Source organism: Cervus canadensis, chromosome 31, assembly GCF_019320065.1.
Source record: "Cervus canadensis isolate Bull #8, Minnesota chromosome 31, ASM1932006v1, whole genome shotgun sequence".
Taxonomy (NCBI): domain Eukaryota; kingdom Metazoa; phylum Chordata; class Mammalia; order Artiodactyla; family Cervidae; genus Cervus; species Cervus canadensis.
Window position 1 is genome coordinate 21,252,122 of NC_057416.1, and position 23,530 is coordinate 21,275,651.

General features: G+C 35.7%; 1 protein-coding gene and 1 non-coding gene across 2 annotated transcripts in view; both read left to right on the top strand.

Moving 5' to 3' along the window:
• The window catches only part of SGCZ (sarcoglycan zeta), a 1,068,194-nt gene extending 1,054,225 nt beyond the window's left edge, over positions 1–13,969 (top strand). Inside the window, exons 7-8 of the mRNA XM_043454521.1 lie at positions 2,583–2,706; positions 13,539–13,969. Of these exons, the coding sequence (XP_043310456.1) occupies positions 2,583–2,706; positions 13,539–13,733 (319 nt within the window). The 3' untranslated portion in view covers positions 13,734–13,969. The remainder of the gene's footprint in view (positions 1–2,582; positions 2,707–13,538) is intronic.
• An 8,266-nt stretch (positions 13,970–22,235) lies between these two features.
• LOC122432676 lies at positions 22,236–22,365 on the top strand. The gene has a single exon (XR_006266938.1). It is a non-coding gene; the product is annotated as a small nucleolar RNA SNORA33 (small nucleolar RNA).
• The last annotated feature ends 1,165 nt before the right edge of the window (positions 22,366–23,530 follow it).

A 23,530-nucleotide genomic window follows, 5' to 3' on the forward strand; every position in this document is an offset into this window, starting at 1 on the left:
AAGCCTGGCATGCTGCAGTCCATGGCGTAACAAAGAGTCCAACACAACTGAGTGACTGAACTGAACTGAATTAGTAAGGATGAGAATGGAAAAACTCAAAAGCCCAGAAGTGAAGTGAAGTGAAGTCACTCCGTTGTGTCCGACGATGCGACCCCATGGACTGTAGCCTACAAGGCTCCTCTGACATGGAATTTTCCAGGCAAGAGTACTGGAGTGGGTTGCCATTGCCTTCTCCAGGGGATCTTCCTGACCCAGGGATCGAACCCGGGTCTCCGCCATTGCAGGCAGACGCTTTCCCATCTGAGCCACCAGGGAAGTCCCCAAAAGCCCAGAAGGACTTAATATATTTTAATGTGCTAGTAGAAATATGGTAAAAAAAAATGTTCACACTTAATAGAGATATTTTACTGTCAAATATAAGTATCCCACTCCCTTATCCTTGCAAACTAAACCGTATCAATTATTTGACAAAATAACCCCAAGTTCATCGAGTTGTGTTTCCTTAGTTGTCAGACTTATAATCTGTTTCAGAACATTAATCCATGTTAGCTAAATTCTTACCTGACTTCTATTTGAGTGGTTCAATCATGTCCAAACGTACCTAATTACACTTAACGTTATAGGTAATTACCAAATAGAAATAGTAATGGTCTCAGATGCACCATTTAAGGTGAGTATATTTGGGGGTGTATCATGTAAATTTACATTTAAACATTCAGATTTTGAAATTTAGATACTATGTACAAAGTATAAGGATTATGAATCAGGGCTTCCCAGATGGCTCAGTGGTAAAGAATCTGTCTGCCAGTGCAGGAGACATGAGTTCAATCCTTGATCTGAGATGATCCCACATGCCACAGGACAACCAAGCCCATGTGGCACAACTATGATCTGTGCTCTAGAGTCTGGGAGCTAGGCTGAAACTGTCACCCTAGAGCCCATCCTCCGCAAGAGAAGCCACTGAAGTCAGAAGCTCATACATCGCAATTAGAGAGCAGCCCCCACTCACTGAGAGCTCAACTAGAGAAAAACCTATGCAGCAACGAATCCCAGCACAACCCAAAATAAATAAATAAAATACGTTTAAAAAAAAAAAAAAAGGATTATGAATCAAAAAACTGATGAGTAATTCTTTTTGAAGTTTGCAAATATTCTATGAAAACGTGTGATTTGTGTTTAAAGAAAAACCAAACAGACATTTCTTATATATATATATATAATCAAGGGCTTTCCTGGTGGCTCAGATGGTAAAGAATCTGCCTGCAGTGCAGGAGACCCAGGTTTGATCCGCCGTCAGGAAGATCCCCTGGAGAAGGAAACGGCAGCCCACTCCAGTGTCCTTGCCTGGGAAATCCCATGGACAGAGGAGCCTGGTGGGCTATAGTCCACGGGGTTGCCAAGGGTTGGACATGACTGAGTGACTAATACTTTCATATAATCAAAGCCTGCCCCCTCCAGGGATTTTGTGAAGATATCCCAAAGACCCAGAAATCAAAGTTTCAAAGTTTCTCTGGTGAGTGAAAAAATGTTTAAAGCATCAAAATCACTTCTAAATGCTGGCTCTAGTCCTTCAATATCACTTTCAAGTCTTTAAGTTCAACTTTACTGAGAGAGAGAGCTGATCTTCAGTGCTCAAACTATTCCATGAGGTTCTCTCTGCACATCTGTTCTGAGTCTGTAACCTCAAAGGAGACCAGTTACTCTGGATGATGGTGAAGGTGAGCCTGAAGGAACTTTTGTTCTGAAGTCCCGTGGTCAACAGAACGCAGGCAATTGCGGCCCCAGAGCAGAGCTATTATCCAAAATGACCCACTCCAGGATAAGATCTCTTATCACACCGAGTGCTTTTTATGACTATTTTCTTGCTTCTGTATTTTACTTCCATTTGCTCTTTCTCTAGGTTTATATTTGAAGATAATTTTGAAATCTCTTCCAACTATCCTTTTTGCAGCCTATCTAAAACACTTGTATCTCACCCCTCATTTAATTTTTCTTTCTCAGACTAATGTCATTCATTCTGAGCACATTTTCTTGGGCTAATAGAGGTCAGTTGATGTAGGAAATATCTTATCTTCATTTTAACTAATTTCTAGAACTGTAAAGAGCCCTTTGAGAATTCTTTAGTTTACAGAATTTTGACTGGGCACACTTGAAAGTTCTCAATAGTAAATATTTTCGTTAAAACTCATCTTAGCAAGGCAACTGAGGGATACTTACATGCTAACTTGCTACAAATTTACTGCTTAAAACTCCATCATTAATACTGAAAATGTATAAAAGATTTAAACTGGTAAACTTATCACGACCTACTTTTCACAGGCATTGTGAAGAGAAACAACACAGGAAACTGTTACTAAATCGTTATACAAATGAGACTAAAGAATTGATGCTAACAATTGAAGAATTTCATAAAGAGCCAAAAAATAGAGAATACAATACAAAATCTTTGTAAAACCCATTTTAGATTTTTTTTTTTAATGGCAGGCATTGGTATTTATGCCTGCCTGTTTGTTTTAGTTGACTAGCATTATCTTTTCAATATTAAGGTTTTAGGAATTTTGTTTTTGTTAATTATTTTTTAGGCTTGAATCACCAACCAGGTCCTTGATAATGGAAGCTCCTCGGGGGGTCCAGGTGAGTGCTGCAGCTGGAGACTTCAAGGCCACCTGTAGGAAGGAGCTGCATTTGCAGTCCACAGAGGGGGAGGTAAGTTCTGAGGAGCAGACACTGGCCCTTTAATCTGGGGGCAGAGGGGTGCATTTGCTTCTTATCATATTACAAGCATATGGTTCCAGGGGAAGCATAAAGGACTACTTCATAAGATCATAAAAGGGTTCAAATTATGAAAATATGAATACTTCTTGACTATGAGACTGGTTAAACCAAATATTATTTTCATAAGTCAAAGTTTTTTTTTCTACTGAAATATATTCATTCATAAGTTGATTGTAAGTTGGGCATCTAAATTCCTTCAATTTCAAGATCGACAGATGAACAAAACGAACACCAAGATAATACCCAGAATGAAGGCGATCTTTGCTGTCTTTGTTCTGTGTTGGTCTTCAAAAAGTTTTTCCACAGAGTGCTTTGAAAGTTCATGTGTTTGTTTCAGTAGAAAGAGTACCTATATTTTTCCAAAATTTCACGCAGTTATTTCTTAGATAAGGAGATACATGATGGTCTTCTTCCATGTCACTTTATTTCACCCAAGCGTCTGTTTAAAGTCAGTTGTCCTCATTCCTTTAAAGAACCTTGCTTTCTCTCACTGCCTGATTTAAAGAACCTTCTGTCTTCGGCCTTCCACCCTTTTTACTAGAACGTGATAGGCACATATTTATTTTTCTACTTTACTTGTTATATACATCGTGCCCATCATGTGTGCAGAATCACATTTTTGTCCATTTTGGAAAGTCCTCAGCATTATGTCTTCAGAAATGCCCTCTCCCCTTTTTCTCTAGCTCTCTAGGCCTTTTTCAGAAGCTCTGAAGATATGTCTTTTCATTCTCTTAACCTTCCACATCCCTTAGCTTCACCTTCATTTCTATTTCTTTATTAGCCTGTGCCTCACTCTGCCTGTTTATTCAGATCTACATGCCCCAGTTCTTACTCAGTAGCTAATCTCTCTTTCAATCCTTCCATCAAGCTTTTAATTTTAGTAATTTTGTCATTCATTTCTAAGATTCTTATCTCTTGGTTTTTTGTTGTTGTTGTTGTTCAAATCTGCTTGAACATCTTGGCAGTTAGTCTCATTTGTTTTTAATTCTACCTTAATTATTTCAAAACCTGATACATAATGCATATTGATTCTGTATATATTTTTCATAATTCCCAAAGTCCTTAAAGGCCTAAATCTGTTGTGATGCTATTTCTACCAGTTACTTCCCTTAATAGTTTATTTCTTCATGTGATTTTTTTTTTAAATGAGTTTATAAAGATCAAGCTGAGAAGGAAAAGCATAGAAGGTTGATTTGAGAGAGATGCTCTGGAGCATTTCGGACCTTCTTACATGTAAAGATGAGGGCAGATATTAATAGAATCAAAGGAGAACTTCCTTTCTTACCTTTATGGCAGTATCTGTTGTTGATTCGAGATAAATTTGAATTACACATTTGGCTTCCTTTTTTTTTTTGATGTTCAACATCTTTCCTTTATTTTTTTTATTTTTTTTTTCTTATTTTTTTTTATTAGTTGGAGGCTAATTACTTCACAACATTTCAGTGGGTTTTGTCATACATTGACATGAATCAGCCATGGAGTTACATGCATTCCCCATCCCGATCCCCCCTCCCTCTCCACCCGATTCCTCTGGGTCTTCCCAGTGCACCAGGCCCGAGCACTTGTCTCATGCATCCCACCTGGGCTGGTGATCTGTTTCACTATAGATAATATACATGTTGTTCTTTCGAAACATCCCACCCTCACCTTCTCCCACAGGGTTCAAAAGTCTGTTCTGTACTTCTGTGTCTCTTTTTCTGTTTTGCATATAGGGTTATCGTTACCGTCTTTCTAAATTCCATATATTTGTGTTAGTATGCTGTAATGTTCTTTATCTTTCTGGCTTACTTCACTCTGTATAAGGGGCTCCAGTTTCATCCATCTCATTAGGACTGGTTCAAATGAATTCTTTTTAACGGCTGAGTAATATTCCACGGTGTATATGTACCACAGCTTCCTTATCCATTCATCTGCTGATGGGCATCTAGGTTGCTTCCATGTCCTGGCTATTATAAACAGTGCTGCGATGAACATTGGGGTGCACGTGTCTCTTTCAGATCTGGTTTCCTCAGTGTGTATGCGCAGAAGTGGGATTGCTGGGTCATATGGCAGTTCTATTTCCAGTTTTTTAAGAAATCTCCACACTGTTTTCCATAGCGGCTGTACTAGTTTGCATTCCCACCAACAGTGTAAGAGGGTTCCCTTTTCTCCACACCCTCTCCAGCATTTATTGCTTGTAGACTTTTGGATAGCAGCCATCCTGACTGGCGTGTAATGGTACCTCATTGTGGTTTTGGTTTGCATTTCTCTAATAATGAGTGATGTTGAGCATCTTTTCATGTGTTTGTTAGCCATCTGTATGTCTTCCTTGGAGAAATGTCTGTTTAGTTCTTTGGCCCATTTTTTGATTGGGTCATTTATTTTTCTGGAATTGAGCTGCAGGAGTTGCTTGTATATTTTTGAGATGAATCCTTTGTCTGTTGCTTCGTTTGCTATTATTTTCTCCCAATCTGAGGGCTGTCTTTTCACCTTGCTTATAGTTTCCTTTGTTGTGCAAAAGCTTTTAAGTTTCATTAGGTCCCATTTGTTTATTTTTGCTTTTATTTCCAATATTCTGGGAGGTGGGTCATAGAGGATCCTGCTGTGATTTATGTCGGAGAGTGTTTTGCCTATGTTCTCCTCTAGGAGTTTTATAGTTTCTGGTCTTACATTTAGATCTTTAATCCATTTTGAGTTTATTTTTGTGTATGGTGTTAGAAAGTGTTCTAGTTTCATTCTTTTACAAGTGGTTGACCAGTTTTCCCAGCACCACTTGTTAAAGAGGTTGTCTTTTTTCCATTGTATATCCTTGCCTCCTTTGTCAAAGATAAGGTGTCCATAGGTTCGTGGATTTATCTCTGAGCTTTCTATTCTGTTCCATTGATCTATATTTCTGTCTTTGTGCCAGTACCATACTGTCTTGATGACTGTGGCTTTGTAGTAGAGTCTGAAGTCAGGCAGGTTGATTCCTCCAGTTCCATTCTTCTTTCTCAAGATTACTGTGGCTATTCGAGGTTTTTTGTATTTCCATACAAATTGTGAAATTATTTGTTTTAGTTCCATGAAAAATACTGTTGGTAGCTTGATATGTATTGCATTGAATCTATAGATTGCTTTGGGTAGAATAGCCATTTTGATCATATTGATTCTTCCAATCCATGAACACGGTATGTTTCTCCATCTGTTTGTGTCCTCTTTGATTTCTTTCATCAGTGTTTTATGGTTTTCTATGTATAGGTCTTTTATTTCTTTAGGTAGATATACTCCTAAGTATTTTATTCTTTTTGTTGCAATGGTGAATGGTATTGTTTCCTTAATTTCTCTTTCTGTTTTTTCATTGTTAGTATATAGGAATGCAAGGGATTTCTGTGTGTTAATTTTATATCCTGCAACTTTACTATATTCATTGATTAGCTCTAGTAATTTTCTGCTAGAGTCTTTAGGGTTTTCTATGTAGAGGATCATGTCATCTGCAAACAGTGAGAGTTTCACTTCTTCTTTTCCTATCTGGATTCCTTTTACTTCTTTTTCTGCTCTGATTGCTGTGGCCAAAACTTCCAACACTATGTTGAATAGTAGTGGTGAGAGTGGGCACCCTTGTCTTGTTCCTGATTTCAGGGGAAATGCTTTCAATTTTTCACCATTGAGGGTGATGCTTGCTGTGGGTTTGTCATATATAGCTTTTATTATGTTGAGGTATGTTCCTTCTATTCCTGCTTTTTGGAGAGTTTTAATCATAAATGAGTGTTGAATTTTGTCAAAGGCTTTCTCTGCATCTATTGAGATAATCATATGGTTTTTATCTTTCAATTTGTTAATGTGGTGTATTACATTGATTGATTTGCGGATATTAAAGAATCCTTGCATTCCTGGGATAAAGCCCACTTGGTCATGGTGTATGATTTTTTTAATATGTTGTTGGATTCTGTTTGCTAGAATTTTGTTAAGGATTTTTGCATCTATGTTCATCAGTGATATTGGCCTGTAGTTTTCTTTTTCTGTGGCATCTTTGTCTGGTTTTGGAATTAGGGTGATGGTGGCCTCATAGAATGAGTTTGGAAGCTTACCTTCTTCTGCAATTTTCTGGAAGAGTTTGAGTAAGATAGGTGTTAGCTCTTCTCTAAATTTTTGGTAGAATTCAGCTGTGAAGCCATCTGGTCCTGGGCTTTTGTTTGCTGGAAGATTTCTGATTACAGTTTCGATTTCCTTGCTTGTGATGGGTCTGTTAAGATCTTCTATTTCTTCCTGGTTCAGTTTTGGAAAGTTATACTTTTCTAAGAATTTGTCCATTTCATCCAAGTTGTCCATTTTATTGGCATAGAGCTGCTGGTAGTAGTCTCTTATGATCCTTTGTATTTCAGTGTTGTCTGTTGTGATCTCTCCATTTTCATTTCTAATTTTGTTAATTTGGTTCTTCTCCCTTTGTTTCTTAATGAGTCTTGCTAATGGTTTGTCAATTTTGTTTATTTTTTCAAAAAACCAGCTTTTAGCTTTGTTGATTTTTGCTATGGTCTCTTTAGTTTCTTTTGCATTTATTTCTGCCTAATTTTTAAGATTTCTTTCCTTCTGCTAACCCTGGGGTTCTTCATTTTGCCTTCCTTTTTAAAAATGTGTCTATTTTTAATTAGAGGATAATCACTTTACAATGTTGTGTCTGTTTCTGCCATACATCAACATGAATCAGACATAGGTATACATAAGTCCCCTTCCTCTTGAACCTTCCTCCCACTTCCCGCCCCATCCCACCCCTCTAGGTTGAGCACCAGGTTCATGGAGCACCAGGTTCATGGAGCATCAGGCTGAGCTCCCTGCATTATACAGCAACTTCCCATTAACTCTCTATTTTACATGTCGTAATGTATATATCTTAATGCTATTCTCTCAGTTTGTCCCACCCTCTCATTTCCCTGCTGTGTCTGTAAATCTCTTCTCTATGCTTGAGTCTCTATTCTTGCTCTGCAAATAGCTGGAATAGTTACCATTTTTCTAGATTCCATATATATGTGTTAACATGTGATATTTGTTTTTGTCTTTCTGATTTCACTCTGTATAGCAGGCTATATGTTCATCTACCTCACTAGAACTGATTCAAATTTGTTCCTTTTTATGGCTGAGTAATATCCCACTATATATATATGTGCGTATGTGTGTGCCACAACTTTGGGCTTCCCTGGTGGCTCAGAGGGTAAAGCGTCTGCCCGCAATGCGGGAGACCCAGGTTCAATCCCTGGGTTGGGAAGATCCCCTGAAGAAGGACATGGCAACCCCACTCCAGTATTCCTGCCTGGAGAATCCCATGGACGGAGGAGCCTGGTGGCCTATAAATATAGTCCATGGGATCTCAGAGAGTTGGACACGACTGAGCAACTTCACTTTCACCACAACTTCTTGGCTTCTTTTTTATAAACAAATTTATTTCCAGGATCATTAATATCTTAGTGTATATTACAGATTAAATAATCTAGAAATATGTTTATAATATTGAAAATATGTATCTATATTACCTTTCAGGATTTCTTTCCACTACAGTTACAGACAACAATACTTTGTCTACCACAGCAAGATAGAAATCTTTCTTAAATATCTCACATCTTTTTTAAAGCATTGTTTTTGTCATGTTAATCATTTCATTCAAATTATTCATAATGAATCATCCCATAATAAGTATTGATGGTTATTAATCGCCATTCCACTCTTATTTATGCACCACTTTACTTATGTTCTCATATTCAAAGTATCAGCAGAATCCTTGAATTTAATTACAGATTAAGATTTAATTGTGAATTGAGTATTATGCTATACACAAGTTATAGCCAAAGGTTTTCAACTGCAGCCATTCTTTATCTTAATAAAATAAAGATACAAAAAAGCACATCACTTTCTATTAGAATAAAATAGCATGTAATTTTTCTAAGAAGAGGTATGAAATTATGTAAAATCTTCCTCTTTGCTTCACTGACTATGTCACAGAAAAGCAAATCAATCAATTAACAATATAGAAAAATATGAATTCCCTACCCTTAAATAGTACTTAAATTCACTAAGATCAGAACAAAAATTGTATTGAGGTAGCCCAAATAAGTAAGAAGAAAACTGCACACACAGTTGTACACTGCAAAAGTTTCAACCATCTCAGACATAGTATTACAACAAATTTCAAATTCAGCTCTGAAAACACCATGAATGACAATTGTAGGTAAAATACTGAAAGTGTTATAATAACATATGCAATGCAGTAACTTAATAACATATATGTTACAAGATGACAGAGGAAGGAGAAATCAGTTTTTACTTTGCAAACTATTTGAATATTTTGCTACAGCAATAGGTCTGATTTCAACAGGTAAGAATGGGATAAATGCATGCTTGTTGAGAGAAGACAGTGGAGCCTTGACTGAAAAGCTCAGGGATGTTAGTCTGAGTGCCTGGAAGAGTTTCAGAGTGAATGGAATATATAATTTATAGGGCAATATGGAATAAAAATATCAGTTTTAGAAGTTGGGAAGTGAGCAGTGTCACAGTAACTGCCTTAAGCAGAACAGACAGAGGTATGAGCGAGTCCATCCAAGTTGCAGAAGCCTGGAGAAGATGGAAGGTTTGAAAAGAATATACAACACTCCGTTTTACTTCATAACTTGCTTTTCTGTCTCAAATCCAGAAAACATTATTTTCCCTCTCCTTTCTTTTTCTATTTTTTGTGTGGAAATCCATTGTTTATTTCTTAATCCATCCTTTTGTGGAAGGATGTTATATCTGCAAGGCTAACTCAAAATTCAGGATTTTATTTTAAGAATTCACTAGAATTAGACTGTTTACAAGCATTTTCTTCTTTTTCTATTTTTTTCCTTTGTTCCTTTTCTTGTATAATTTTATATTATTATTGAGGTAAAAGTTGTATATAACATTGTATACAATTCAGGTGTACACCATCATAATTTGACATCTGTATACATTACAAGGCTACCCACTCCAGTATTCTGGCCTGGAGAATTCCATGGACTATAGTCCATGGGGTCACAAAGTGTCGGACATAACTGAGCAACTTTCACTTCACTTCATACACTACAAAATAATCACCACCAGAGGTCTAGTTATCATCCATTCCCATATAATTAGTTCGATTGAGTTGCTCAGTCATGTCCAACACTTTGCAACCCCATGGACTGCAGCACACCAGGCTTCCCTGTCCATCACAAACTCCCAGAGTTTGCTCAAACTCATGTCCATCGAGTCGGTCATGCTATCCAACCATCTCATCCTCTGTCATCCCCTTCTCCTCCTGCCTTCAGTCTTTCTGGTTGGCTAAAAAGTTCACTTAGGTTTTTCTGTAAGATGTTATGGAAAAAACACGAACAAATTTTTAGCCAACCACAAATTAACACTCTCTTTTCTCTTTTCAAATATCCTATTCATTTTAATTTATCTATTAATAAAAGCTACTTCCCATATGTGGGTGAGGCTACAGTGTGGATCTCAGAAGTTTATGGAATTAAGTATTCTCAAATAGCTAAGTATTGTGTAGTGCGTGCATGCTAAGTTGTTTCAGTCGTGTCTGCCTCTGTGTGACCCTATAGACTATAGCACTCCAGGCTTTCTCTACCCGTGGGATTCTCCAGGCAAGATGGGGAGGGAGGCGGGAGAGGGGATCGGGATGGGGAACACATGTAAATCCATGGCTGATTCATGTCAATGTATGGCAAAAACCACTACAATGTTGTAAAGTAATTAACCTCCAACTAATAAAAATAAATGAAAAATGAATAAAAAAATTAATAACTAAAAGAAAAAAAGAACACTGGAGTCGGTTGCCATGCCCTCCTCCAGGGTATCTTCCCAACCCAGGGATCAAACCTGCATCCCTTACATCTCCTGCGCTGGCAGGCAGGTTCTTCACCACTAGCACCACCTGAGAAGCCCAAGAATTGGAGGGCACCGCTGGAGCTTAACTGAAGCAGGCCACACACAAGGTTCAAGGCTACCTCCATTGATGAGGCCACCACAGCTGGGCTTGTTTTCTGAGGCTGCTACCTGAATGCCCTACTTGTGTAAAAATAGCTATTCTCCACATTTATTCAGTCAGGCTACCCCAGTGGAAACACAATCAGTTTCAGACTATAAAACTCAGTGATGTGGCCTGGTGTCAGCAAGCCTCTGAAAGCCACTGGGATTGGCAGTAACACCTGTTTCTATGCTTACTAAGGAAATGAGGCCCAGCATTTATACCCCCAAAAATATGTTGTCATTTTCTTTTGCTTACTTTTGTACACTTTTAACTTTTGCATCAGGAGAAAAGAAAATCTTCTAAGAAAAATAGAAGTCCTTTCTTTCTGTTTGCTTTCTGGTCACTTAACCTGGAAAAAGTTATGAGGTAATAAAATTTCAGCATTTGATACCTACAAACAAAACGTTTAATTATGCTACCTACAAACAAAAACTTTAATTATGGTTTCTTAACTTTGAATACATTGGAAAAGGAAATGGCAACCCACTCCAGTGTTCTTGCCTGGAGAACCCCGGGGACGGGGGACCCTGGTGGGCTGCCGTCTATGGGGTCGCACAGAGTCGGACACGACTGACGCGACTTAGCAGCAGCAGCAGCAGCAACTTTGAATACTGTTGGTAACGGCAATCATTTCTACTTCATAATTTATCCATTTATTAAAAAGCTATTTGTATTATATGGGAGCTATATGTACAAGGTCAAACACTGTGAAGTTATTAAAAAAAATAAGACTTCAAGAAGGTCATGGTTTATTAGGGAAAGTAATATATCAATATGACTATAAAATATCCAGCGATGAACCAAAAAGATATTAATAAAATGCCATGTGAGAACCAAATAAGAAGTCTTTCCACCTTGGGGCACTAGGGAAAGGTCCATGGAGGATGAAACATGAACTGGGTTTTGGTGGAGGGTGAAAACTGTAGCCTAGAGGAAAGAGACATGTAGAAGATGCAAGAAAAGCATTGTATCCTGCAGCTTGCACTGCAAGTTGCATGATTCTATTCACTGTTCTATGAACTTGAACCAATGACAGGTCCTGCCCTCACAGATATTACTTGCAAATAAGAGAAGTAAACAATGAATGAATGAATGCACAACTAATATAATGTTAGAAAGGGATTGTTACTATAGAGATAAGTAAAGCTGGTAAGGAGAGATTACTGGATTTGTGTCACTTTAATAGGGAGGTTAGGAAAGTCCTCTTTTAGCAGGTGACACATCTGTGGTATAGGAATTATGTTTCTGGCTTATTCTAAATGTGCCATAGATTTCTATATTTCAAAAACTTTTAAATATATATAAAAAAAGAGGCAAACAGGGGAAATCTCCCTCCTATCCCTATTCTCTGTTTAGTCACTAAGTCCTGACGGACTCTTTTGAAACCCCATGGACTGTAGCCCACCAGGCTCCTCTATCCATGGGATTCTCCAGGCAAGAATACTAGAGTGAGTTGCCATTTCCTCCTCCAGGGGAACTTCCCAACCCAGGGATTGAACTCACATCTCCTATGTTAGCAGGCAGATTCTTTACCACTGAGCCACCAGGGAAGCCCTCACCCCTGTTTTCTAACCACCCCATTAATATCTATCCTCACTCGTAAATATTTGGAGAAATTTTTTTCAGGCCAGGAACACAAGGAATTAAAAAGCCCTGAGGCCAAAGTTGTTTTGGTAGGTTTGAGAAAATGTGAGAGCTCCAGTTAAGAAGAATTAAAGGAGATGATTTTAGAGAGACAGGCCCGATCTTATAGGACTGGTTGACTGTGAAAAGTAATCAAGATTAATTTTAAGTGTGGTGGAGACCGTTAGGGAATTGTGAGCATGATATGACATTATTTGATTTGTGTTTCTTAGTTCACTCCAGCCATTTGTATAATAGACTGTAGGAGGACAAGAGTGGCCCCTGGGAGGCCAATTAGGGGGCTAGTGCAAGAGTCCTAGTAGAAATGATTAGGACTCAGGATGAAGGCACAAGTGTGGGAGATGGAGTATTCTCTGGTTCTCCTGTCAATTTAGAGATGCCTGTAGGCAGTAATTAGCTACATAACAATAGAATCAAGACATAGCTAGTAAGAGTCCAGTTTCTTTGCTCATTCAAATTCATGATCTAATGTTCCTTTCTTTGGATGGTTCCCCATGCATGTCAAAACCATATGATCGCTGGCCCCTAAAGTGTTGAGTCCATGGTTTGAAATAAGTGACGTAATTTTGCAAGTTAGATTTAGCAGCATAAGTGTTAAGTGCAGGTAATATATTTTTTCAGGGAGACTTCAAACCTGATTATATTTAATTAATTATCTGTTGTTTATTGTGCATATCATCTACTTGGTGTCCACTGTGAGTCAACATGATTTTATGAGTATTAAAAAAAAAAATTAAACCAGAGAGTCAAAGTTGTTAAATTAATTGCCCATCACTTCACTAATGGCATGTCCTTAACCATCCTTATTTCTCCGTATATTCTTTAGACTGGCAAGATTAAGTGAAATTAAGAGACAGTCAAAATCATTCATTTTCTGGGGTGTTTGAATAACTGGGTTGGCCCCCTAAGCAGATTGTACCATCTTGCTTTTCCAATCGAGGACCATCTCTCTGAACGCACCACGTGTCAAAGGCTGGGGTAGCCGGTTGTACCGTAGGAATACAATTTGTGGGTTCCACAAAGCTTGGCAGCTAAACCAACAGAATTGTTTGTCCTGTGGTCTTATTAGATCATGTTGTAAAGATCGTAAGAATATAGGATGCTAAGAGGAAGTAAAATTCGGTTTCTTTCCTCCTAGATATTTTTGAACGCGGATACAATCCGGCTGGGAAACCTACCGACGGGCTCCTTTTCCCCTTCTTCACCCAGCTCCTCCCATTCTCGGCAGACAGTGTATGAACTGTGTGTCTGCCCCAACGGCAAACTGTACCTGTCTCCAGCCGGGGTCGGGTCCACGTGTCAGTCCAGTAGCAACATCTGCTTGTGGAGCTGAAGTGACTGATCTCTCCTCACACCAGAATAGCCTTTTGTTCCCGTCCGTCTGCTTCACAGTTCTGCTCCGTTTCCCTCGTGATCAGTCCAGAGCTTCTCCAAATGGTCCACAGAGCATCTCCTTCCGGGGTAAGCGAGGAGTCTGGCCACCTTCCCCCTCAATTTTCTGTGCTGCTCGACCCGGCGAGTGTGAGTGACAGTGGAAGAACCATCCTCAGCAGAAAAACTGGATCATAATCTTTGCTCAGAAGGGAGAATAACATAGGTGCCTTTGCTACATGAAGTGAAGCACACAGTTTTAGATTTTTGCAGGACCTGGATATGGACTGCACATATATACATTTACATAGATGAAATTCCCAGTATCCAATGGCAAGATGACATGGTTAACCCTGTAAGAAAACTAATTCTACAGTCTGAAAGCACAATTTTCCATTCATCTTTTTGGATGTAAACTTTTATCCCCGAATTTTAAAATTTTAAAGCATTATGTAATGCTTGCTTTACTAAAAATTCAATTCATGGTTTTTAACAAGACAAGACAGAATCCCACCCTGAGTTTTATTTGTTTCTTTAAATTCAATGTGTTGTTACTCTTTGTCTACTAAGTCTAGAATTTTGTACATTAGGTAATTTTGAAAGCTCTCAGCAATAGAATCTTTACAGAATTAACAAAATGCCATTATACCATCATTTATCAGATCTGAATGGCCTTATGCAGTATTTACTTGGCTATTGCATGTGACGTATTTGCTTTTAACAAAACATCTAATTTATTGCAATATAAGATAGGATTAAGAGGGACATACTGATGGTATAGAATCCATAGTTGTTTTTTTTTTCAATTGACATAATATCCACTAGGTTCTAACAGTACAATTTTTGTTTGCTTCATTCACTTTATACTTAACTCAGACTGCTAAAATGCAAACATCCTAAATAAATAAAAACTACTGTGATGCCTAATGCTGAGAATGAATTCACTTTCCATTGGAATATCATCTACAGAATTATATCTATGTATTTTTTATTGGAGATTAAGACTTAAGGATGGTAGAAATTAAATTAAAAATCCCTGCTTAAACAGTAAAACATATAACTGTTAGCAAACATGTTGAAAATGTGTTTACTAAATCAGATTCTTATTTTAAGGAATTTAGTCACATTCCCTTGCAGCTGTTAATACTTAGTTATTTTTATTAGACTGTTAAGCTTCCCTGACATCAGAGAGCATAGTTTCTTCCATCCTCCAGTGCTTATTTTTGTAAATTCTCTCCTAAGAAATAACTCCAAAATACTGTAGGTTCACTTTCCACAACACTCCTTAACTCGAATTCTTACAATTTACAGAATCCAAGAATAGAAAATTGTATTAAATAGTTCCTACTATGGGAAGGTGACTTGATTACTATAAGGTAAGTCTTTAATTTTCACATGTCAACCCATCTTTATCCCCAGTACACAGGTGCGTGGAACTTTCATTTTGGGGGTCCATGACTGTAGAAACTTGGGAGTTCAGGACTCTGTGGCACAGGGTGAAGTTGGAGATTGGAACTTGTAGAGATAATTTGATTAGCTTAAGTAAGATATTCAAGTAATGCAAGCAACCAAGTGAACCCTTTGACCAGAATTGTATTGTTTGGACAATGTAACATATCAAATATCTGAAAAAAGCTCCATTTCACTAATTGTATTCTGTACTAGGCAAAGTCAGAAAGCTGGTACAATTTTATTGCTTTTAAAATAGAACTTGTGTCGGGTGTTATTATACAAAACTTTAAATCAATATTGGAGTAAAAATGAGAAGTGAAATTGCTTAAGAAGTCATATCCTAACATATGAGTTTAATTTATTTAAGGTAAAACATTAGAATTTACTGTGATAAACTTTCACATTGGTTTTTGCATAATACGCAAATTATAACATGAGAAATTTTGAGAAATTATGGGTGTTAATCACTGTATCATGGACCTTTTAGGAAAACACTATTAATTTGAGGCATACTCAAATTATAAACATCCCTAAATTAAAACAGTCAGAAAGTTTTTTAGTCCAATGGGAACAATTATTTTGTTTAGTGATTAACCCTGTTTCTAATCTCAGCTCTGTCTTCTAATCAATCAGCTGATTTAGATGGTCTGGGAACGTATCCAGGCTTTAGTTTACTCAACTTTACAACTTTACAAAGTGTTGAATCAAATGATCTCTTGAGATTCCTTCCAGCTCTAACATGTTCTAGTTCCAAGAGCAAATATTATAGAAGGCGAATGGGGCTGTCAAAATGTTAAGCTATATGTGATGAGAGGAGAAAAGATAAAAAGTGTAAAAAACCAATTCCAGTGAAGAGCGGTCAAATTTTGAATTCACATGTAATTTAAATGCTATAAACACAATTCAAAAGAAATGTATAAGAGATTTAGACTATGTATAGATGATGTAAAAATATCTGCTCAATGTAGTTTAAAAAAAACTAGTGATACAGATGGATTTCCTATCCAACTAACTCTAAGTGGTTGGTTTAAATTAGTTGACTGGCTGTTTCAGATTCTTAGAATCTAAGTATAAACTCAGCCTCAGAGTTTGGGCTTTTATTAAAGGCATAGAAGTTTGCTCTGAAAAGTCCTTAATTTCCTCATAAAGGAAGACGCTTGCTTCTTGATACAGAGTTTTCTTAATTGCAGACTACCCAAAGAGATCTGTTATCTGTTTTTCCAGTACCACTTTTGTGTTACAAGGTATATAAATATAGTGCACTTTACTTAGATGCAAATTTCATCTTTCCCAAATTAAACTCAGAAAAGTGATTTCTGTAAAGTGTTCTATATGGACCCTAAGCTTGGTACTGGTTTAACTGGAGAAGTCAGTAAGGGAAGAAAGGAGGAAGGCAGGTAAGCAGACAGGAAAGAAAGAAAGAGAAGAAAGAGAACTGACAGCATTCCTAACATTTAAATTCTTATCTGAGAACTGATACCCAGAGAAGTATCTGCCTTCAGGTTCTGAGGTCAAAATGAGGGAAGCAAAGAGGACAAACTATTTTTTTCCTTCAGAATATTTCAGTAAGACACTCGCCCTTCTCCCACCCAAAAAACACACTTCCAAATTTCTTCCAAAATTTCGATTCTGTACTTCTTAGTCCATTTTTCTTTCTCTTATTTTACTGTGAACCATAAACTGAATAATCTGGTACAAAACTACTTTTCAACTACTTAACCAATTATTGAAAAACTGTATGCTTCGTATTTTACGTTAACCTGGAAATCTTGGATTTCAGTACCTCAGATCTCTGAAAATGGAGCCAGGAGTTACAACTGTGTTTCTCCTCTCACTTACTCATATGACCTTAAGAAATATATTTAATTATCACGATCACCATTTCTCTTTGGAACAGTTATACGAAACTGAAAGTTTTGTTTGGTTACCTTCATCTCTAAATTTCTGTGTTTCCTTTAAGAAAAGACTCAGCAATCTTGAGTTCAGTAGCCTCTTCTGAACTTGTTATTGATCTCCTTCTATACCTAAACATGTTGTTTATAAACGTTGAAATGCACATCTTCCCAGAAGCCAATCCCTATTCCTTTTTTAACAATCCCTTTCTTACTCTAATTATTGGAACATTAATGTCCCCTTCAGAAAACCATACTTTGTTGACAGGCTTCAGTAATATGGTTAACATTAAAGAGAAAACAAATGTATTTAGGTCTTATTACATATGATCATTTAGGAAACTATTAGAAGTATTTACCAAATATTTATTCTCTGTTAATCATTCTGATTACTTATCTCCATCAAACTAAAAGGCATTGGTCTTTTGAATAAATGGTAATTTGATCACAAAGGTCAGTTGCTGAATTCCTTGTAACATGTTATGCCATTCAAAATTCCTACATATTCTGCCATCTGAATACTTAGTTGGACAGTGCCTCATTTTATAAAACTGATATTGATACAGTAAAACTCCTCATGAATTATATCCTTGCAAACTTGGTATCTCTGTATGAGGCAGCAATATGGAGAGGGTTTAGGCATTTAAGTGCTGCTTTTTATGGCAGTTAATATCAATATCATAATACTAAATTATTAAAATAGTTGAAGATATCTAATGGCCAAATTCTCCATATAGCCATCAAAACCAAACTCACTTTTGAGTTTTTTATGAGTGAGGTCTTGTCACCTTATTCTTCCAGTAGCTTTGGTCTAGTTAGAATTGCTCATATGACCATATTTAAGAATACTTGGAGAAATTATTTTCTTCTGTGTACTAGTGTATATTATAGTAATGAATATTTCCAAATGTCATGATCACAAAAAAATAGTATTGCATTTTTATTCATTTAAAACAATCATAAACTAACAAATGACCTCATTGAACACTGTTATTCATATTGTTTTATACCACAGTTCATTAGTTGTTTAAATGTCAAAGACCAAAGACTGGGATTTCTATTGTATTTAACTCTAAACACTGCTGCTTCTACTAATTTATTCAAATGAATAGGAGGGCTTATAGTTACAACATGAAATAGTATACATCCTCCTTGCAGGATTCTGAGCTATATAGATCATTGATTAATGGTTTTGTTTTAGAAGGAAAACTATGTTAGTATAGTCCATGTACCTTTTATACATGCATAGTAAACACCTTGATATTCATAAAATCAGTATATAGAGACTGTACCATAAAATGGGCCCAGGATGGATTTACTCATCTGAGTTTAAATTTTCATTGCTTGCTAAAAATTCCTTGGAAAATATAATCAATTTGAAATTCTTTTAGAACCAGAGGGCTATTTTTTTAAGTGGGGATTGAAGCGGTTTCATTCTTTGAGAAAGTCAATGGAAAAAACATGAAAGGAAATGAGGTATAATGAACTGTGATTCTTTTAGTTTTTGCAGTCTTAATATCTCATTTGTTTGAATATATATAAATAAAAGCCAAACAGGGTTAAAGATGTGCAAGGACATTTACTAACAATGGAAATATGTAATTTCAAGTTTGAGTGTCTCGTTATTTATACAATTCTTTAAAACAGGTCCACTACTCATTTATTTTGTTTTGTAATTTTCATGTAAATGTTTTCTTGTATATAGAGAAATATGAAAAATGGAACTATTTTCTTACACATACTATGCAATATGTTTGTAAAATTGCAATATTACCAAAATTACAAAAGCTGTGCTTTTGTATTCTATCCTTGCTTTATGTAAAATCAATCTTTTTCTATTTAAATGGACTATCTGTCCCATAAATTGTAGATAACATATCTATTCAAAACTCAGTCTATTGTATCTTTTGTTTAGTTTGGGGTGAATTGGGTTATATTTCTTTTGGGAGAAAATGCAGCAAAGTTGGCAGTTGGAAACTTTTTTTCTCAGAAAATGAGACCTTTGAAGCATGCAATGAGCTCACATAATTTAAGATCTCTCCTGTAATTCTTGTATTTTGTCCTAATTTTGGTGCTACTGTGTAACCATGATTAAATATGATAGTCAAAACAAAGAGGATCAGAACTCATATGCTATCATTTCATTTATTTTATTTAAAAAAAGGTTAAAGAGGAGGAATATGAGTATTGCATAGAGACCTTTTTTGATTATGTGTTTTAAATATCAACTCTATTAAGATATATGTTTTTAAAATTTTAGTTTTATCTATATTTATATTTGCTAAAGATGCTTCTCTTATGAAAAGCTGAATGTATTTTTCCCCTTAAACACATGACCAGTGAAACTAAAGAATTCGTGTTGATTTAAAGGTCATGGTCACTACATTTTACGAGATGGTTAGCTAATAGTTTAGCCATTCTGAAACCGCTATGATTTGATTTTGAGGATAAGACTAGACAAATTGCTATTTGCTCAAACACACACGCCTACATGGACAAAAATCATCACCCACAAATACACATATATGTGCAGTATTGAATATATACAGCATACTAATTGTCATTTATTTACTTGATGCTGAACTTCTTCACTTCCTTGTTACACTCAGAATATCAAAAACAAGCATGTTCAAGACAATAACATGAATGTTATTACCTTTTAGAGATGCAATTCCCAGTGCAGTACCTTATTGGCTTTGAGTGTGACATTATTCCTCTTAGGTTCCAAAAAAGGAACAGGAACCCTTGAAAAATTGTATTTTCATTCACTATTACTTTTTTTTTTCCTTTGCTGTTCAAATATCTACAGTAGTCTGAATATTAGAAATAAACAAAACAAAACCAGAATCATGTACACTCCTTACAAAAGCTTTCAAATGTTAAATCTAAATAGAAGCTAAATGAGTTCTGTCACTTTGGGGAATTTTATCTATCTATCTATCTATCTATCTATATATATATATATAATAATTTTATTTAATCTATAGCAAAATTTCGGATGGTTCCAATGAGCAACCAGACACAAACTTCTTTCCAGCAGATTCTCACACCATTTACCAAACGTAATAGTGCCTAGTGGGTTGTTGGAGTGGAGATTGGCAATGGACATTAAGCCAGATAATTCCAAAGCAATATTATACTAGTGTTTACAGAACATGGGCATATTGCTAAAAGAACATGCTAAAGGCTACTGAAGATGGAACTTATATAAATTGAAAGTGTTGCTCTTGCTTCTTGTTAGTTACCAAGCAGAAGCTTACTTTTGCATCACATGACAAACTTCAGAGAGAAGAGTTATCAACATGCTACCTGTTACCGAGAATGTTTATAGAACTAAATTCAGGCTCTCCAGGGAGGAGTGGCATTATGGTCCATCATGTCAGTGGTTCTGGAGTGACTGATGAATGGCAGTACCTCTGCTCTCGTTTAGCAGTGAGATGGCCTCATGGTCTTTCAACTCAGTTCAGGGCCTCACTTTCCCAAAATGGAAACTAAGGGTGTTAAATTCAAAATATTTTTTAAATGCATCATGCATCAATGTTACCTTAATATCCTCTAAAATATCAATGTTTAAGTCTGTGCTATATAGACTTTACTTTTACACTAATGTGGAAGTTTAACAAATAGAGCAATGTACTGAAATGAAATAAACAAGGAACAGAGGTGAGGAGTTGTCAAGCCCTTGATAAATTACAGTCCATTACATAATTCAGAGCATACAATAGAATTACCTGGGTTATAAGAGTTGTCTGAGCTCAGCATAACTATTTTATTTGATAATCAACTGTTCAAAAAGAGAAATACATGAACTAACATTGAATAAACATATATTCTTTATTCTATACTTAATTAAGACAATTTATGTTACTTTTAAAATTATAATCTCAAATATTTTTGGATTAAATTTAATTAATCCCAGTTTTATAAACATAAAAACCCTGTTTAGGAGTGGTCAAGTAAATCACCTGTTATACTTTTTTATGTTTTAAATTTAATGCATTTGCATGCATTTGCTCATTTATTTGCTAAATGGTAGCTACTATGTTCTCGACACTGATAAACAGTGGTTAACCAAACTGATGGAGAAGGCCATGACTCTTGTGGAGTTTTGGGGCTGGTAAGAGAATGCAGACCACAAATAATGTAAAAATTAATAAACCAGATAATATGATAATGTGAGAAGTTCTATGCTTAAACCCCTCAATGTTGCTTATGTTATGTTGAGTAACTTATTATTTGCTTTTCCTTTTAATGTGTCTGTTAGAATAACCTAGTAAAACTGATCTGAATATTATCACAAAATATACCCCAAACAAGGCGGTTTTGTCTCTCTCTGGGACAATGCTGTTGAGTCAGGTATTTCTACATCATTCTGGAATATTTTAGGGGCAATTCTAACATGGAATTGCAAGATTCTCTTTATAGTTTGACAAGATTCTTTCTATCCCTGCAATTCTGTAATGACTGAACAGTAAATTATCAATCTTAGTTTCTTGAATTTTGCTCTGAAGGCATTTTTAAAATATTTATCATTGAACATAATAAATTATAAACTCACACCATGGCCAAATGCCCCTAAGGAAAGTGGAATCATATAAATGGGGTAGGGTTTGGGATACATTATCATTTTAAAGTTGGACATCCTAAAGTTTTGTATTATTAAGATGACCCGGAATATAGTCTAATGATTCTTTATGGCCAGCCATATTGATTAATCTAAAAATGGTATGATATTTGAAAGTTCCGATATTTAACTGCAATATATTTAACAAATTGTATAAAGATATTTATTTAGACCAGATAGTTTCCCAATCAGAAACTTTAGATTTTTTTTATTTTTTTAAAGAGTGTACAGACTGGTTCATTTCCTTGCATACAGCTTGTTATGATTTTGGATGGTTATCTTAGTGTGGTTACTAGGGGGAAATACATGGTGATAAATACTTACTAATTAGAACAATTAAAACAGAAAAAAAGTTGAATCAGAGGACCAGTATCTAATATTACCAATTTAGTAGTTAACCACCATTTTCATTGCAATAACTCTGGTTTTCAGGGATGGATTATTTTCAGTTTGAAGCTACAACTATTGTCAATGTTGACATGAAAAATGTATTTCCAAGCCAGCCAAAGAATCTGCTTACCTGAATGTGTTTCTGCAGAAATTTAGAAAATGCTGGCAATAGGAAAGCCATGTTACGAGCCTTAAAGACATTGAGGTCATTAAGATCCCTGAAAATGGCTACAAGGTGTGTACGAAAAAAAATTTAAAAAATAAAAATTAAAAAAAAAGAAAAATGTATTTCCAAGCTCTGACTGATTCATCAGTTTCCCACATTGCTTTAAAGAAAATTGACCTACCATATTTTCACTACCCCTTGAATGTGTACAACCAAATAAATGCAAATATCCTCTAGATATCTACAAAATATACATATTTCTTTTAAGAAATGGTAAGTGTCATTTGATAATTTATTTTAAGGTAATTATTTTGTTAAGAGTACTCCAGAATAATCTTCTGTCCATATTCAGATCATGATTATGAAGGTCAAAAGATCATTTACTTTATTAAAGATATAGAAGTGGGAATAAAACTAATTGAAATCATTCTGCCTCAACTTTCTCTATTTGTTATGTTCTGTGTTATTTATAATCAGTTTTGTTCTGCAGTTAACAAATACTTGTATAGGTCTCTACATACTTGCAAGAGCTGAGGTAAGATTGATGTAGTTGAATCAATGTGATAATGTGATAAATGCAAAAAAGAAAACTGTTAAAATTTTCCTAGCATAAACCCTTAATGACAAAAGGCAAGACAAATTAGAGGAATAGTTTAACATAGTGGCTACTTTGTCTAAAATGTATAGTTTCTTTAATGTAGTTTAGACACAGTTGCAAGTTTAAGATATGCTTAAATGTCACAGAAAACCCCACATCACATCTGCAACGTTGTGTTAAATTGTTTTGCTTTGGTAGGAAAATATATTTTAATCCATTTTGTGTAACAGCAAGACTTGATCTGAATTGTCAAGAAATGATTTTAGCTTTTGTCAAACTACCATGTCTCTGCATTCTATAGTGCTGTGGGAATGGATAGCTGAAGGGAATTCAAATGCCAATTTGCTGAATAACAATGATCAGTCATTTTCCATAAAACACAGTGTTCAAGAATGAGAATGAATTATAGAAACCATGTTATATTTTGAAAATTGAAGGCAAATGAGTAACCAAAAAGTAGTCAAAGATTAAAGGCAATTAACTCTCACTAAAATTCACCATTTGCTTTGAGCTCAAAGCAATTATTTACAAATATGATCATCTATATGGTGATTTCAACAAATTTGATAACATATATTGAGAAAATATAAGATAAAGTATATCCTTCAAGTATTGCAGCTTCTACAGGCTTAGTTTC